Genomic DNA, 18,152 nt, shown 5'->3' on the forward strand with positions numbered 1-18,152 from the left:
TACTCAACTAGATATGAAAAAGCAGAGTAGAACATTTACTTTCAACCAGCTCCGAATTGAAAGTATGCATGCCATTCGAAGTATTTGTCTCACAAAACTGCTCGAAAATAGCAAAAGCAATTACTACAGCTTTATTCATATCAGCCAATATCTCGCCTAGATATCTTTGTTTCAGAAATTTAGTGCTCCAAAAGATTGAATTATTTATAGGAAATTCCAATTGATGAGATTACAGCTATTTCCAACATAATTCAAAAAAGTCATTGAACATTTTATTTTTAAGATTTTAACTCATTAACAACTTTGTTAAAGACTGCAAAACGATTCAACCAATGGTTTATGAAACATTAAAGATTCAATTTGGATCAAATTTTCTTTAAATTTAAATATTGTAAAAATTCCCGTTATTTGCAATTTTGGAAAAAATCAACAGAAAGGAAACTTCAACAACTTCATCTTGGAAATCAAAATGATTTATGATCTTCAGGAAAATAAAACATTGAGTTTAAACCTTTATTTTCAAAATATTGATAAAGCTCTAAAGCTCTTATTTTTTTTTATAAATTTTTAAATTTTTTCAAAAGTTACCTAAAATACAAAATACAAAAACCCCAAAACAGTATTTTTAATCTAGTAAAATTAGTCAAAGTTAGCCCTAATACATCGAAAAAATGTATAAATTGCTGTGTTAATTCAAAAGGCATCGATTTTTGATAATTTTCGGAAGATAAACCATTGCGTCAAAACAATAATAGAGATTCAGATTAATGAGTTTGCACAGCGGTTTAAAATGACAAAAACAATGGTGGTCATTTAATAAACATATATGATTTTTTTTTCGTTTCTTATTCTAAGTTTGTGCACTTCGTACAGACTTTGCTTTAACAATCGATTTACAGTTTAAAAAATAAAACCAAAAGAGATTTTTCCACATTTAGTTACTCAAAATGGTCATAACTTTGTTTTTCCCTTGAAACAAACAAGGAAATTAAAATGGAAAAGAACCTTCTGAAATCAGCTTTGAAATGGTTTAACAGAAAATATGATCATTGCGAATAAGCATCAGATTCCGAATTTAATTTTCTCTCAAGCTATGGACACTGGTATCTGAATACCGAGAAATATCTTGTTTGGTCAAATGAAAACTTTCATATCTTAGAAACACAGAACAATGTTGATAATAGGTATTTTTGACGTAGGGTCACAAAACAAGTGAAGACTTACTCGAAACTGTTAGGGGAAAGTCAGGTAAAATGAACACTTTAAAAATTCAGAAAATTACAATTTTTTGCACAAATTGAAATATGGAAATATATTTGCCTAATTGTATGAGCACTTTCGAGCCTCTCTATTGATTTACCACAGGCAAGGTCTCATAGTAGTAAACAAATTATACATAAACTTTGGGCATGCACTAATTATGTTATATTTCCTACTCAAAAATATTCTATAACTCGTAACATATTTGGGAATTTCTCCGTTTTCAACGATGGAATGTTTATTAGGCTTCTTCTTGATCACGTGGAGGAATACCAGCAAACTTTAGTCAGAGAGCTTGAGCTACAAATGATGCAATTTTCATCGGTCTGATCCTTCATATGCATTAAAAAGATCTCAACAAGAGCAACCCAGCATCTTCAAACAGGCCGTTAAAGCTGTTAAAAGAGAATCCCCGGGGAAGACAGCACCTATAAAATACGGGATTCCGAAAACCATCTGGACCTGAACCAGTTGGTTTCATTTTGATATAAAAACGTTCTTAAATGCTTAATTTACAAAAAATATGTTCATGTACAGCAATTACTCTTTCAACACCCTTTTTTTTCAATCAGTATCCATTTCACCCAACCATTTTTTAAATATGTAATAATTACGTCGTAAAACAAGCAGTCACAAATATAGGATGAACATGCTGAAATGTCTGAAATGGCAATAACAATTAACATTTTGCCGAAGAAGATCGAAATTGCTTCTTAAAAAAACGTTTCTTGACCACCCGTCAATCTTAATCTAATCAACGATAAATCAATACTGGCAAAGTTTGAGCTCATTTAAATAACTCTAAGGTGATCCTAAAAGATCTTCAAATTTGTATGAAACTTTCTATGGAGAAAGAGAAAATTTCAAAAAAAAAAAAAAATATTAATAAATTCTGGAAACTCTGCGGAACATCACTTTGTGACGTAAACATTGATAAAAGTTACAGGGATTTCATGTATCTTTTTTAAATATTTTCATATAAAATCAATGGAAGTACCCGACAAATAATAATGCTGGCAACTATTGAGCAGCTTTTTTAATTTGTTCGGTATTAACAGATTTTTTTATTCTTCCAAGTATTTTATTCTTCCAAGTAGATCGTGATCATTGCTGATAACAAGATTATCGAATAACAGATATTCATACAATAATTGTCTGGCATAAAGGGCTTGTAAAGTTGATTTTCTCTTAAATTCAGAAAATAGCACCTGAAAGTATGCAATAACAGTAGGGTTGAGATAATGTTTTGGAATTTTGTTCTTTTAACATTTATAAATTGAAAAATTAGAAAAAACTGAGATGACCAACAAATAATACAAGCACATTTAAAATAGGTTTGATATTAAAATAACACGTCTGTTTTAGTTGGTGGTTAATCCAAAAGAGGAAGACTCTAATCATTCTTCTTTTACTTTTTACAACCAGAGCACAGCTCTTTCATTGTCGACTAATGTCGACCAAGTTCCCAAAAGGGTTTTGTAGATCATGTTGAAACATAAACTACTGGTCACTACAAAAACATGACCAAAATAGTCAATTGACATTCTTTTTTGAAATTTTGTTTGATTTTTTCCAAGGACTGTGGCCCCCGGAATGAAGGATGAAGTCAATAAAAAATCAAATCTCTTCAAAAATATCGCAATTTTTTTACTTCCAAATTGTTCTAGTTCATCTACGGGTTCATGTATTGTCCCAACTTTTGGAGCATATAAACTTGAAATTACACGCTGTCAGAAAATGCAAAAGACAACGAGTTGCTAAATTTTTCCAAAAAGATATGTTAAAAATAATAAAAGGGGATCAAGTATCCCCATTCTCCCCTAATTATAATTGATGTTTGGAATAAAAAAAAAGAGCTATTTAACTGGTTTTTGGCCAGGCTGTACCACTTCCACCCCCGGAGATATCACAAAAACCTTACAGAAAAAAAGCAAATATTGGCCAGATAATCATTGAGACCGTTAAAGGTTATTTTAACTTTATGATAATTTGTTTTAATCATTTATACCAAATAAACCAGGAAGGGCATTTTTTGTCTGTCATACCCTTAAAGTATGCAGTTCAGTAAATTGATTGCTTCGTAGATAAGAAAAAAACTGAAAAATAAAATTATAATTGTAAATGATCTTGAAGTAACCAGATTAAGATTTAACACCAAAGTGGATTTTAATATGTGCCAGTCGCTGTATATTAACAATTCAATATACTGTCATAAAGTTACTACTGTTTTATCAAGTATCGTATCCTACTATTTTACTAAATTTTACTAAAGAACCTTTCAACTCTAAATTGATTTTTTTAAGCTAAGATATAATGTTCAGTTTTTCAGTCAGAAAAAAGATGTACAAAATGCAAATTGCTGCTGATGAGGGAGGGTGCGCACCTAATGATAACTTTTCTCCGGAATCCGGCGGTAGTGTGAACCCTAGCAGTGCCATCGACGCAATCAGCACGCACGGGACGATCAAATTAAAAAAATAGTACAACGTCCGCCGCCGAATGATGATGGTGAAGGTGATATCGATGTAAGGCTCCGGACAGCAGTTGTAGTAGATCTCGTTCCGCTTCCCGGGGACACCTGCAGGAAATTTCGAAATGGTCACAAAATGGTGGACCAACCCGAAGAGGGAAAAAAGAGAAAGAAAATAAGAAAAGTGGGTTAAAATACTGTAGATAAGGGTAAGGCTGCCGGGGTTTGACGACCCGTAGCCTATCAATATGCCACCCATCGGCTGGTGGCCGTAAAATTGAAAACCATAAAAATACGAAATTTATTGCACGGTGATTGCTGATTGCTGCAGTAGGATGAGGAGCATTTTATACTTTAAAATTCTGACTCGTGATTCGGCAGCACGGCTTTTGATCCCATTTCGACGATGTTTATCACGGTCCATCGTCATTTCACAAAAACGGCTGGCTGAGCACAGAACGTAATAAAAGTTGCTCGTTATGTTCACCAATGAATGAGAGATCGAACTCGAGTCTCGATTTGCTAGTAGTACGGTTGTCTTCTTTCACAACATCAAAGATAGAGTTTAATAAATTTGATTCCTTTCAGAAGCGGGGTTTTCGAGTAATGTGCTCTTGCTATGATTACTTCTGTTTACTAAACGATATTATGATTACTTCTTTTCACAAAATGTACATCTGTTGATCAAAACAGCGTTACTTAACCAGAATACAACCGTGCTGTGCAGTGCATGCAATTTTGTGAAAGCTTTTCTGCACAGTTCCCACAATGAAATGACTACTTATGCATGTATATTGAGTTAAGTTATAGTTTTCTAATTCGCTGCTAAAAAGTACAATGTTGAAATATATGAATTAGTTTACGTTATGCTCAATCTACGATCTTCGCACTGTTGTGTATGAATCCGTATGTTATGATATGGTCCGTAATTGCCGTGGTGCCTCCGAGATTCTTTTTTATATCAGCACCAACATGTGAAAAGGGTATAAAAGACAAAATATACAAAACCCGTTTTCAATGGAATCAAACAGCCCAATATAAGCTCTACTTAACACAAAAACCGTTTTTAGTTTTTCAGTTTTCGTAAGATTTATAATGCAGTTTGAGCAAAGGATCTAAAAAATTTAGAGCCATAAATTTACATTATCCTCACACAGATTGTTTTATACATCCTTTACTCCACAACAAAGCAAACGGTCTATATGTAAAACATTAAAAGGGGAAGAATGCGGAAAGCTATTCACTCACTCCTATAGCGAGAACCAAGGTTCTTAGATACACTAGGTTCTCCGACTTCCACAGTAAGTAGGCGAGGAGTGAGCGGGGCTCTCAATGAGTTTGTTTATTTTTTGCACAGCTTTTCTGTGGTTTGTTGGTAAACAAACTTCATGAGTTCCGCATAGTTGCATAGCCTACATAGCCAAAATGGCTGAATCGGGAATTCGATATTCGGTTACACCTCCTGAATATATACACACCTTGGCGAGAACCATAAGCCTTTGTCAAAAAATAGGGGAAATTTTATCTCCATCTCGCTCACACATATGAGACATACAGTACAAAGCAAAGGGTGTATAAAACATTTAGACGAATTTCATACTCCAGCTGGGATCTATAAATAATTGCGAGCTATTTTTTCATGATAACACCGTCGTATCGATAAAACATATTACGAATGATCCTAAGCACCGTTTTGACCATAAAGACTTGTAAGATTCCTCGTGAAATTTAATTAGCGATTAAAAAAAGGTTGCAAAATTTTCAAACGCGTTTTTCTCGAAACGTCATAAATGAACATAGACCCTTTTCACGTGTTGGTGCTGATATGTTCGTGGGGTTGGTCGTTCCAATCGCTAAAGCCTAGTCCACACTAGGCAACATGAACTGCGATTTTTGTTATGAGACGAACTTTGTTGTCTGTTGTTGTTGTTGGAAACCTGAGACGCTCTCAGTGTCTCCCGAAGAAAATGGGAGACGCTGAGACCGTCTCGAGACGAACCGTCTCCTAGTGTGGATTAGGCTTAATACCTTTTCGAATTTGTTTACATCGGATTAGTGTTCATACATCCTTCGGTACTTTATCCGATGTAAACAGCTTCACAGTCTCGGCATTCCAACGTATCCCAACGTCAGTGATGCCGTTTTGCCTACCCAACAGTCGATCATCATCTACAGAATACAGTGTAAAGATTAAATACTGAAACTCTTACAAAAAGAATGTATGGACACAAATCCGATGTAAACAAATACGAAAAAAGTATAAGCGAATGGAACCGCCAACACCCCGGACGTTAAAAAGCATCTCGGAAATAATACAGCAATGGCGGACCTTATCATAACAACAACATACAGATTCGAACACAACACAGCGAAGATCGTAGACAGAGCACAACATAAACAAATTCTACGTCTATTGGAAATGTGCCATATCACCAACACCAAAAGCGCTTTGAATTTAAGAACAGACTCCGCGGAACTCAGCTCAACGCCAAAATATTACATATGAGGCCCTTAGAGCCAAAGGGGTATAAGTGCATAAAAGCTGATTTCGAGAAAAAAGCACTTGAACTTCGTTGTTTTCCAGTAAAATCCATAGGTACTTTTTATGATTTTTTTTTATGTGAATGATTTTCTTAAATAAAAACAAAGCATTTTACAACATTTTCCCAAAAAAACAACGTTTATTTGACGTTTATTGAAGCGACACATATTTTTTAAATTTGGCACTTATATCCCTTTGGCTCCAAACACATGCACTTATCCCCCTTTGCCACCGAATAAATTCACTTATACCCCTTTGCCACCAACAAATTTTCACAACCAGGTTTTTTATCTTGTTGATATGGGTAAGAAACCATAAATATTCATAGCAACAAGAGTCAATTAGTTTTTGTATAAATATATTTTTTGTTGTTTTGATGAGCAATATACTCTGGTACAGTAGGTTAAGAGATTTCATGGCTGAAGATCGACCTGGTCTTGGCAACTTCTAGTAAATCTCTCCAAACAACGTTTTTTCATCAGGATTAATTTATAAATTTTCCACTAAATTCCAATCATCACATGTTTTGTACGTCTTTGCCTAATCAATTGGGTATTGCAATGGGACTTGCGGTCACTCTGAGTTGGTTTTTTACAGTAAATTAACGATAGGCGCTTCAATATTAACCCAATTATCTCGTACAAATACATTTTTTTGTACTTTAGCCTTTAATCCGTGATACACTCCATATATCCAGAATCAGGAATTTGTGATCCACTAATTTGTTACTGAAATAGAAAAAATAATTAAATATCTTAAGTTTATTTTCTACTAAAATGATCACAGTTGAATCACAGTTGATGGTAAATTTTTAAACATCATCAGCTATTCAAAAGAAAAGTGAATTACATTTATTTTAAAATATTTTGGTCCCGATGAAAAAACATTACTTTCTTGAAATCAAGTTAGGGTTGGTGGCAAAGGGGTATAAGTACATCAGTTTAATGGACTTTGGAGGCAAAGGGGTATAAGTACAGCACTTATACCCGTTTGGCTCCGAACAAAAAGGAAAATTCAGTTAGCAGGATTTTTTCAACGAGATCTAAACATAACGAAATAGTGAAATAAAATTATGATTGAAATAGCATATGATGATTGACAGTCAAGGATTCGTTCTAGATGGTTTTCTCTATTTTTTCCATTTTGTCACTTATACCCCTTTGGCTCCAAGGGCCTCATATCTACAGTTATAACACACACAAAAAAAATAGAACAGGTACCAATACACATAGGTCAGACACTATAAACTACAACAAGATTTCACCTTTACGAACTTAATCAGAAAACATAAATTCCAAAAATATCCAATTTTTTACTCTAAATACTAATTAGAACCCAACATTATCGACACTCAATCGACCATTGTTAAAATTTCTTATTAGCCTAGCATAAGGTTGTCAGATTGCCTGGTTTTATCCGGGTTTGTCAGGATATTTATTACAAAATTTAGGAACCTGATTTCATTGAAAAATGCCCGAATTTTCCCCAGATTGATTCATCTTGGCAAATCAAACAAAAAAAAAACATCAAATGCCTCTGTCGTGACTGACCGCTCCTCACTGTAAAAACTCATTTTTCTTTTCTTTCAACTTCCACTCACAACTCAAAACAAACATTACTGCACTGGTTAACATTTCTTTACGAACTGACGCCAACCTGAATCTCGTTACTTTTCTCTCTTTTTCATTTATCAAAATCCTCTCTTTTCATCAATGACTTTCGTTCAGTTTCTCTACTCGACTCGGCATTCAACGCGGAGCACTCTTTCGTACTCGTCGTTTGTTTTGTTCAAATTTATGAAGCGTTTGCTTCTGCAGCTGCTACAGAGACGCAGTCATGCAGTGACGCGGGTTGCTTATTAAATAATAACATGCCATCTAAGTCGTTCGTTTTTGATTATTAATTTCATATCAATATTTCCTACAGCCTCTAAAACGAAATTTCCTGAGCAAATTTTATAAAAACAATCATGAAAGGTTTTTTGGAAATCCAAAATACGATTCAAAATCTGTCGATGAATTTTGATGAAAAATTTAAAAAATTTAATTTTTTTTATTGTTGTTAAGTAATTTCTGGATTTTGAAAAAAAATCCCGGATTTTGCCCGGATTTATGGTCGTCACTTTAAAAATCAAATGCCCGGATTTTGCCAGGTTTTTGTATAAAATTGCCCGGTTTGTCCGGCCCCGTGCAGAAAAAAATCTGGCAGCCTTTGTCTAGCATATATTCGTACTAGCGACCATTCGGCGGAACGACCATTTGACAAGCGTCAAAATGTTTTATCGGCCTAGCATCCATTCGGCATAGTGACAATTCGACCTAGCGACCATTCAGCCTTGCAATCGTAAGTCTTGAAACGTTTCGGCTTCATGCTCATGACTATTCGGCCTAATGTCCCATTTGGTCTATTGTCTAAACTCCATCAAAGAAATTAAACAAAGTATGTAACAATCACATTTTACATTCAATTTTTTAACAGCATTTTGTTCCACTGAGCAGAAAAAAAGGGACAGTGTCTTATTCACGTTCTAAACTTTTTTTCTCGATGAAATATTCACTGAATTTAGTTTTATATTTGGGCCATATTTTAAAACATTCTGCAAAAAGTCTGTATTATTATTGACGTTGGTTTCTATCCGATTTCATTAAACCTCGCCTAAATGCGGTTTTGAGTTTAAGATCGTGAATTGAGAAAATCGCAAGCTAAAGAACCACAAATCTTCAAAAAATGCGAATATTCATGTTTTCTTCATTTTAAACATGAATCAGAGGGTTATTTTTCGCTATGCAGCTATTTTTATTTTCTTTTTTCCAATCCCCAATGGTCATTTTTTCATTACTCGCGTTCACAGAAACTTTAAACATGGCAGGAACTTCAGAGCAAAAATAGTTAACGATTAAATTCTAGATTTCCAGCGAAATCTGAAAGTCAAACTGTTCTGGGATCAATTTTCAAGAATGTTTTCTTCCGTTTTACATTTTTACGATAATCGAGGATACATTTGTTTCTACGATCGTCATGGATTCAAGACACTGTTGTGTACATGTCCCAATAAACCCCATAACTAGTTGCATTCATTCTTTTCACCAGTCACGCTGTAGGATTTTTTTGGTTAAAACAACGGTTTTGTGCCATGAATTTGAATGATTTTGAAGAGTATTGTACGAAATTGTTTCATTATCTATTTTATAGATCGTTAATATTTCTGAAACGCGTTAATTTTAAATTCGGAAGCTATCCGAAGAATATTTAAAGAAGGTAGTGCCAAGGCAGCCCTGCTCTAGTTTTGGTACAGACTGTGTCGTCGCATTCGCGAAAAATCTGTTAATTTACTGTAAAGTTTGTCTTTTTCGTTTATAATTGGAGAATTTGGTGGAAATTTTCCTCTTTTGAAACATGTTATTCTAGAAAAATTCTTGCTCTTCATGATCGGTGCGAAAAAAAGTTGGATTTTCGAGTAATTTTTTATATAAAATAATCCATCGAAGTTCGAAAAAATGGTGGATTTTCCTTACTCAAATTTGCAAAAGTAGTTTAAAGTCTTCCATGAAAATTTTCAAGTCAGTGCAGTTTAAGATCCTCATTACAATAAAGTAATCAAAACACAAACTTTTATACAAAACCACAATTATTTTTTGGCATTTTAGTAAATCGCCCTTACAATCATTAATTGATGTTAATTGTTCTACATAAGAATTGTACATGGTAAACCGGTTGGATTGAAATCATGACAATCAGTTGATCACTCGATAACTACCGGCTAGACCTTTTAAAATCTGATTTTTTTTTTTCATTCTTGCACGTTCATACTTACAATGTTCATACATATTTATTAATAGAATGAGAAAAAAACATAATGCAATCTTCAAAGGACCGAAAAACTTAATAACATAGTGAAATAGAGGCCTTACAACACAATCAAAATGAAATTGGAATTAATTCTTGTTATAAAACTTATTTTCTTTGAAATTTCTGACATTCGCATATCAATTTTTGAAACATTCTTTTTTGTGATGCCACAAAAAAATCCAATATGGCTCTTGAAACTACCTAATTAAAATATTCCCTGGAAGCTATCACCAAACCGCAACGTTCCATTCATAATAATCTACCCTTTTTCTCCACAAACACAGTAACTTATAACTACAATAATTATATCATTTAATTATAGTATCACTATGGGGTTGTTAGCAATCTTTCAGAATTCTCATTCTCTAATACATGGGAAATGTGGTTTGAAAAGCAATATAGCAAAAAAAACAGTGAATAAACTTATATCTTTCGATTTTGTTCAATTCTTGACAAATGTTTAGGTCCCATGGTTGAAGGATCGAGTTTCCTCAGCAAACTGTAGAAGCTGGCAAGTTAATAAATTAATCCAAAAAGACAAAATAAAACAAGGGAAATGGGATCAAGTTTCCCCATTTTCTCCTAAAGATTTTATTTGAAACATTGTTGAAGACTGCAAAACTTATGCTTTATAAAATATCTAAAATTAATAGAGGATTTAAAGAATGGAAAAGTTACAATAATAAAACAATTTCGATTTCTTTCTCAGAAGTTAAAATTACTAACGGTCCTCTGAAAAGATGACACTAGGGAACAGCATTTGTTTTGCCCATGTTTCAAGAATTGTTTTGGAAGATTTCTGCGTCCTGAATTCGAATCATTTGTCCAATTTGGTCTATCAGCTCATGTTTAAGTGAAACGGCGTGTGGAAATTTTAAAATTGACCAATAAAATCAATCATAAATATTTGAAGAACCAACGAATACATGAATGACAAAACCTGATTTTTAATCCTCCATTGAATCGAAGATTCAGATTTTGTCAATAAATTCTTGATTAATAAGTACATCGCTTTAAATTATTAAATTTCACAATTTCTAGATTTTTTTTTAAGATTACAACCATCTCAGACACTACTGAAAAAAGTTTTTGAGCATTTGATTTTAATGATTTCAACCTATTTAAGAACTTTGGGAAATCTCAATGAATAAATTTTGGTTAAAATTTCCTTAAAATGTCGTCAAAATACCCATATTTTGCAGAATTGGTAAAAAGGAACTATGAGAAAACTTCCATAACTTTTTTTTTCTCAGAGCTCAAAATGACTAGTGGTCTCTAGGGAAAATGATAATTGATTAAAAATTCTTAATTTCCAAATCTTTTTCATGTTCTACAGTTTTTCCAAAAAAATGTAAATATTGATCAATAATATTTAGCCTATTTTCTAAAATTATATCAAGAACAAGAGCTGTTTCAAAAAAAATTAAATGCAGAGTAAAAACTAATGTTTGGATTCAGCGCTTTAAATTAAGTCTTTATCAGCTTTAAAATTCTTTGCAACTCGAATTTTTTTTGCATTGTGATCATTGAATTAAAGGTTTATTTTTTTTTTAAATCAATGCAATATTTTGCAGTTTTGTCTTAAAAAATATTCAAATTTGTTAAATAAATTTTTCATATTTTCTGAAGTAATTTCTAGAACAAGAGCCTATTTAAAAAAAAAGCATATTGTTTGATTCAATGCTTCAAGTCAGTAAAAGTCAATTCTTTAATTCATTGCACTTCGGGATTATGTGAATTTTGTTGCCTTGGGTTAACTCTCGAAAATGCGAAGATGAATGTTTCAAGAAGAACCCATTTTTTCATAGGATTGAATTTTAGGAAACATCGAATGTTATTTGTTTTAATTCGAAGAACAAAATGCTCAAAACTGCCTTCAAAATGAATGTTCCAGGAGATCCAGGGGATGTTTCAATAAATAGGAGTCCTTCAGAAACGCTGAACTTCTCTCCAGATGAAAATACAATCTATAAACTAGACAACAGATAATTCAAACAATTTGAAGCCTGACAGAAGGAAAAAGTTCCTCCTATCGGAAACGACTCATCGCGAAAACGAAAATTTAACACTCTAATAGGCACTATACCGCAAGATGGACTTTTGGAGCAATCTAACATATTGAAAACCCATTCTATGATGTTTTGATATAAAACTCGAAGCAATCAATTAATAGTAAAAATATTGCCTTCAAAACCATTCCCGAAATAAATTCCCACGTGTACTGGCAGAAACGATTTTTGCGGTTTCCCCGCCCGTCATTGAATAGAAAATAAAACATAACCTCAGGCTCTCCCTGGTGCGCCAAAAAGAAAACAATGAAAATCGTTAGGTTTTTTTTGCAACCTGTCGAAAACAGAGCTCTCCAACAAAATATGATGGATCATCCTGTTTTTGAGAAAGTTTTTTCATTCAACTTTTTTTTCTGAACGTTTGGGGAAACCTTACCACAAACAGATCAAATGAGTGAGTATGATTGGTTCTTCAAAGAAAAAAGAAACCAATATGTCCATCATGTGCAAATTTTCTAATGAACTAAGTTTGATTTATTTTCCCACTAACCACAAAGTGACATATTGCTTGAGCATTCGACAGTTTGAAGAATCGTACTCAACATCTGAAGACAATCGAATTGAATGTAATAAATTACTCAAATATTCTAAAACAAACGTATCAAAACTGGGAAAACATACCCGTTTCAAGCGAATTTTGTTTATAAATTGTAATGAAATAAATTTATATATGATATGAATTCTGAACAGAAATTTTCTGACACACTGGGGAAATACATAAGCGATTCTATGTCAAGTGAGCAAAGTGAAACATAAACAGAATCCGAATCTCGTCGAATTTGGTGAAAATTCTTATGCGAAGTTAACAAAAATTCTTAAGTCATTATCATTTTTACTATTTTCAAGTTTTTTTTATGAATTTTATCTTTTTAATCTTGTATTTCTATAATTTTTGTCTCTTTTAGTCATTTTTGTAATTTTTGTAATTTTTGTAATTTATGTAATTTTTGTAATTTTTGTCATTTTTGTCATATTTGTCATTTTTGTCATTTTTGTCATTTTTGTCATTTTTGTCATTTTTGTCATTTTTGTCATTTTTGTCATTTTTGTCATTTTTGTCATTTTTGTCATTTTTGTCATTTTTGTCATTTTTGTCATTTTTGTCATTTTTGTCATTTTTGTCATTTTTGTCATATTTGACATTTTTGTCATTTTTGTCATTTTTGTTATTTTTGTCATTTTTGTCATTTTTGTCATTTTTGTCATTTTTGTCATTTTTGTCATTTTTGTCATTTTTGTCATTTTTGTCATTTTTGTCATTTTTGTCATTTTTGTCATTTTTGTCATTTTTGTCATTTTTGTCATTTTTGTCATTTTTGTCAATTTTGTCATTTTTGTTATTTTTGTCATTTTTGTCATTTTTGTCATTTTTGTCATTTTTGTCATTTTTGTCATTTTTGTCATTTTTGTCATTTTTGTCATTTTTGTCATTTTTGTCATTTTTGTCATTTTTGTCATTTTTGTCATTTTTGTCATTTTTGTCATTTTTGTCATTTTTGTCATTTTTGTCATTTTTGTCATTTTTGTCATTTTTGTCATTTTGTCATTTTTGTCATTTTTGTCATTTTTGTCATTTTTGTCATTTTTGTCATTTTTGTCATTTTTGTCATTTTTGTCATTTTTGTCATTTTTGTCATTTTTGTCATTTTTGTCATTTTTGTCATTTTTGTCATTTTTGTCATTTTTGTCATTTTTGTCATTTTTGTCATTTTTGTCATTTTTGTCATTTTTGTCATTTTTGTCATTTTTGTCATTTTTGTCATTTTTGTCATTTTTGTCATTTTTGTCATTTTTGTCATTTTTGTCATTTTTGTCATTTTTGTCATTTTTGTCATTTTTGTCATTTTTGTCATTTTTGTCATTTTTGTCATTTTTGTCATTTTTGTCATTTTTGTCATTTTTGTCATTTTTGTCATTTTTGTCATTTTGTCATTTTTGTCATTTTTGTCATTTTTGTCATTTTTGTCATTTTTGTCATTTTTGTCATTTTTGTCATTTTTGTCATTTTTGTCATTTTTGTCATTTTTGTCATTTTTGTCATTTTTGTCATTTTTGTCATTTTTGTCATTTTTGTCATTTTTGTCATTTTTGTCATTTTTGTCATTTTTGTCATTTTTGTCATTTTTGTCATTTTTGTCATTTTTGTCATTTTTGTCATTTTTGTCATTTTTGTCATTTTTGTCATTTTTGTCATTTTTGTCATTTTTGTCATTTTTGTCATTTTTGTGTCATTTTTGTCATTTTTGTCATTTTTGTCATTTTTGTCATTTTTGTCATTTTTGTCATTTTTGTCATTTTTGTCATTTTTGTCATTTTTGTCATTTTTGTCATTTTTGTCATTTTTGTCATTTTTGTCATTTTTGTCATTTTTGTCATTTTTGTCATTTTTGTCATTTTTGTCATTTTTGTCATTTTTGTCATTTTTGTCATTTTTGTCATTTTGTCATTTTTGTCATTTTTGTCATTTTTGTCATTTTTGTCATTTTTGTCATTTTTGTCATTTTTGTCATTTTTGTCATTTTTGTCATTTTTGTCATTTTTGTCATTTTTGTCATTTTTGTCATTTTTGTCATTTTTGTCATTTTTTGTCATTTTTGTCATTTTTGTCATTTTTGTCATTTTTGTCATTTTTGTCATTTTTTGTCATTTTTGTCATATTTGACATTTTTGTCATTTTTGTCATTTTTGTCATTTTTGTCATTTTTGTCATTTTTGTCATTTTTGTCATTTTTGTCATTTTTGTCATTTTTGTCATTTTTGTCATTTTTGTCATTTTTGTCATTTTTGTCATTTTTGTCATTTTTGTCATTTTTGTCATTTTTGTCATTTTTGTCATTTTTGTCATTTTTGTCATTTTTGTCATTTTTGTCATTTTTGTCATTTTTGTCATTTTTGTCATTTTTGTCATTTTTGTCATTTTTGTCATTTTTGTCATTTTTGTCATTTTTGTCATTTTTGTCATTTTTGTCAATTTTGTCAATTTTGTTATTTTTGTCATTTTTGTCATTTTTGTCATTTTTGTCATTTTTGTCATTTTTGTCATTTTTGTCATTTTTGTCATTTTTGTCATTTTTGTCATTTTTGTCATTTTTGTCATTTTTGTCATTTTTGTCATTTTGTCATTTTTGTCATTTTTGTCATTTTTGTCATTTTTGTCATTTTTTGTCATTTTGTCATTTTTGTCATTTTTGTCATTTTTGTCATTTTTGTCATTTTTGTCATTTTTGTCATTTTTGTCATTTTTGTCATTTTTGTCATTTTTGTCATTTTTGTCATTTTTGTCATTTTTGTCATTTTTGTCATTTTTGTCATTTTTGTCATTTTTGTCATTTTTGTCATTTTTGTCATTTTTGTCATTTTTGTCATTTTTGTCATTTTTGTCATTTTTGTCATTTTTGTCATTTTTGTCATTTTTTTTGTCATTTTTGTCATTTTTTTTTGTCATTTTTGTCATTTTTGTCATTTTTGTCATTTTGTCATTTTTGTCATTTTTGTCATTTTTGTCATTTTGTCATTTTTGTCATTTTTGTCATTTTTGTCATTTTTGTCATTTTTGTCATTTTTGTCATTTTTGTCATTTTTGTCATTTTTGTCATTTTTGTCAATTTTGTCATTTTTGTTATTTTTGTCATTTTTGTCATTTTTGTCATTTTTGTCATTTTTGTCATTTTTGTCATTTTTGCCATTTTTGTCATTTTTGTCATTTTTGTCATTTTTGTCATTTTTGTCATTTTTGTCATTTTTGTCATTTTTGTCATTTTTGTCATTTTTGTCATTTTTTTTTTTTTTTTTTTTTTTTATTCAAAAAATTCTTTATTTCAGGCACTTTTACTTTTACAAGTTTCTAGGGGCCGTGGGTCAATTATATAACATAACTAATGAGGGCGGAAATGACGGAAGGTCAGGATTTGGGAAGGGAAGAGGAGTGAGGATAGGTTTTCATAAGAGCGGTCCGTGCACGGGTCAATATTGTGCAGTTGTCGTCAACTGTGTGTAGATTTTTATCTTCCACATTTTCGACCGACACGGGAGGAGTTGGCTGTGAAGTGATTCTCTTCCTTGGGGGGGAATCAGATTCCAGCACGGGAACTGGTGTTTTTGCTACTGCGGTGAGGTGATCTCTTTTCGGAGTTGGCTTCGTTGGTTGCTGCTGTTGTTGTTGATCTTCTACTTTCTTAGGATCTTCTGTTTGTGGTGCTTTCTTAACTGGTTGATTTTTGCGGGCTATATTGTTGTGTGCTTGAATTTGTCGCTTTACGACGTCGGCGTAGCTAGAGTTGGTGCTGTTTCCTTCAATTTGCTTACGTGCGGCTGTTAATGTTATCCTTTGTTCGGTCTTAAGCTTAAGTGCTGCAGATTCAAACATCCATATAGGGCAAGCCCTATCAGTCGGCGAATGGTTTTGTTTGCAATTCTGACAGAATTTTACTTTCGATGTGCAATTTTGGCTTTCGTGGTTAGAGGAACAGATGTTACAAGCTATTTCGTTCTGGCATCGTATTTTTGGGTGGCCGTAAGTTAAACACCGACGGCACAGCATCGGTTGCGGATAGTACGGTCTAGTTCTGACTCTGAGTAAACCAAAATTGATGAACTCAGGTATTACAGTGCAGTTAATTGTTAACACTAGAGTTGGAGTGTTAACAATTTTACCAGCAATTTTTTTCGTTATGCGACGGACATTGGTAATCTTTTGAGAAGCAAGCTCTTCCTCTAGTTCTTTATCGGTCATGTCTTCTACTTCGTTGCAAAAAACGACAAATTTTCGCGAGTTAAGCTCCGGATGCCGACCAATTTCAATTGGCGTACCATCTTTCAAAGCAGTAAGAGTGAAAAGTTTCCTACCTTGATCTTTACTCCGTATTTTTACCACGTACCATGACTTTCGCTTTTCATAGAAACCTCCTTCCACCTTTCCGGCATATTCTTCAACTGATCTCCCAATAACGAAAGGGTTCTTGGGAAGTGTGTGACCAGGTTTAGCGCGAAGGAACATATAGTAAAGCCTTCCTTGCAGGTTTCCCGTGTCCATCCATTCAGGAACGGTCCGACCAGGATGGTCTCCTGGTGAAGGACTCATTTCAGCCTCACTGAATCACACATCCAAAAAAAATCAAAAAACAGTTGCCCTTATTGTTCGAAACTAGCACTCGGTTAAAAACACGACTGACCGTCTCGAAGGCAGAGAGTGAACTGTTTTGTCATTTTTGTCATTTTTGTCATTTTTGTCATTTTTGTCATTTTTGTCATTTTTGTCATTTTTGTCATTTTTGTCATTTTTGTCATTTTTGTCATTTTTGTCATTTTGGTCATTTTTGTCATTTTTGTCATTTTTGTCATTTTTGTCATTTTTGTCATTTTTGTCATTTTTGTCATTTTTGTCATTTTTGTCATTTTTGTCATTTTTGTCATTTTTGTCATTTTTGTCATTTTTGTCATTTTTGTCATTTTTGTCATTTTTGTCATTTTTGTCATTTTTGTCATTTTTGTCATTTTTGTCATTTTTGTCATTTTTGTCATTTTTGTCATTTTTGTCATTTTTGTCATTTTTGTCATTTTTGTCATTTTTGTCATTTTTGTCATTTTTGTCATTTTTGTCATTTTTGTCATTTTTGTCATTTTTGTCATTTTTGTCATTTTTGTCATTTTTGTCATTTTTGTCATTTTTGTCATTTTTGTCATTTTTGTCATTTTTGTCATTTTTGTCATTTTTGTCATTTTTGTCATTTTTGTCATTTTTGTCATTTTTGTCATTTTTGTCATTTTTGTCATTTTTGTCATTTTTGTCATTTTTGTCATTTTTGTCATTTTTGTCATTTTTGTCATTTTTGTCATTTTTGTCATTTTTGTCATTTTTGTCATTTTTGTCATTTTTGTCATTTTTGTCATTTTTGTCATTTTTGTCATTTTTGTCATTTTTGTCATTTTTGTCATTTTTGTCATTTTTGTCATTTTTGTCATT

The 18,152-nt window shown here is 31.6% G+C and overlaps 1 protein-coding gene across 1 annotated transcript in view; it reads right to left on the reverse strand.

The window, feature by feature from the left end:
• Nucleotides 1-17,270, reverse strand: part of LOC129741784 (CHRNA7-FAM7A fusion protein-like) — a 65,985-nt gene extending 48,715 nt beyond the window's left edge. Inside the window, exons 1-3 of the mRNA XM_055733568.1 lie at nt 17,068-17,270; nt 16,151-16,572; nt 3,644-3,838 (exon numbers count right to left, since the gene is read on the reverse strand). Coding sequence (XP_055589543.1) covers nt 3,644-3,838; nt 16,151-16,572; nt 17,068-17,270 — 820 coding nt within the window. The remainder of the gene's footprint in view (nt 1-3,643; nt 3,839-16,150; nt 16,573-17,067) is intronic.
• Nucleotides 17,271-18,152: the final 882 nt, after the last annotated feature.

Source organism: Uranotaenia lowii, chromosome 2 (assembly GCF_029784155.1).
Source record: "Uranotaenia lowii strain MFRU-FL chromosome 2, ASM2978415v1, whole genome shotgun sequence".
Classification (NCBI taxonomy): Eukaryota; Metazoa; Arthropoda; class Insecta; order Diptera; family Culicidae; genus Uranotaenia; species Uranotaenia lowii.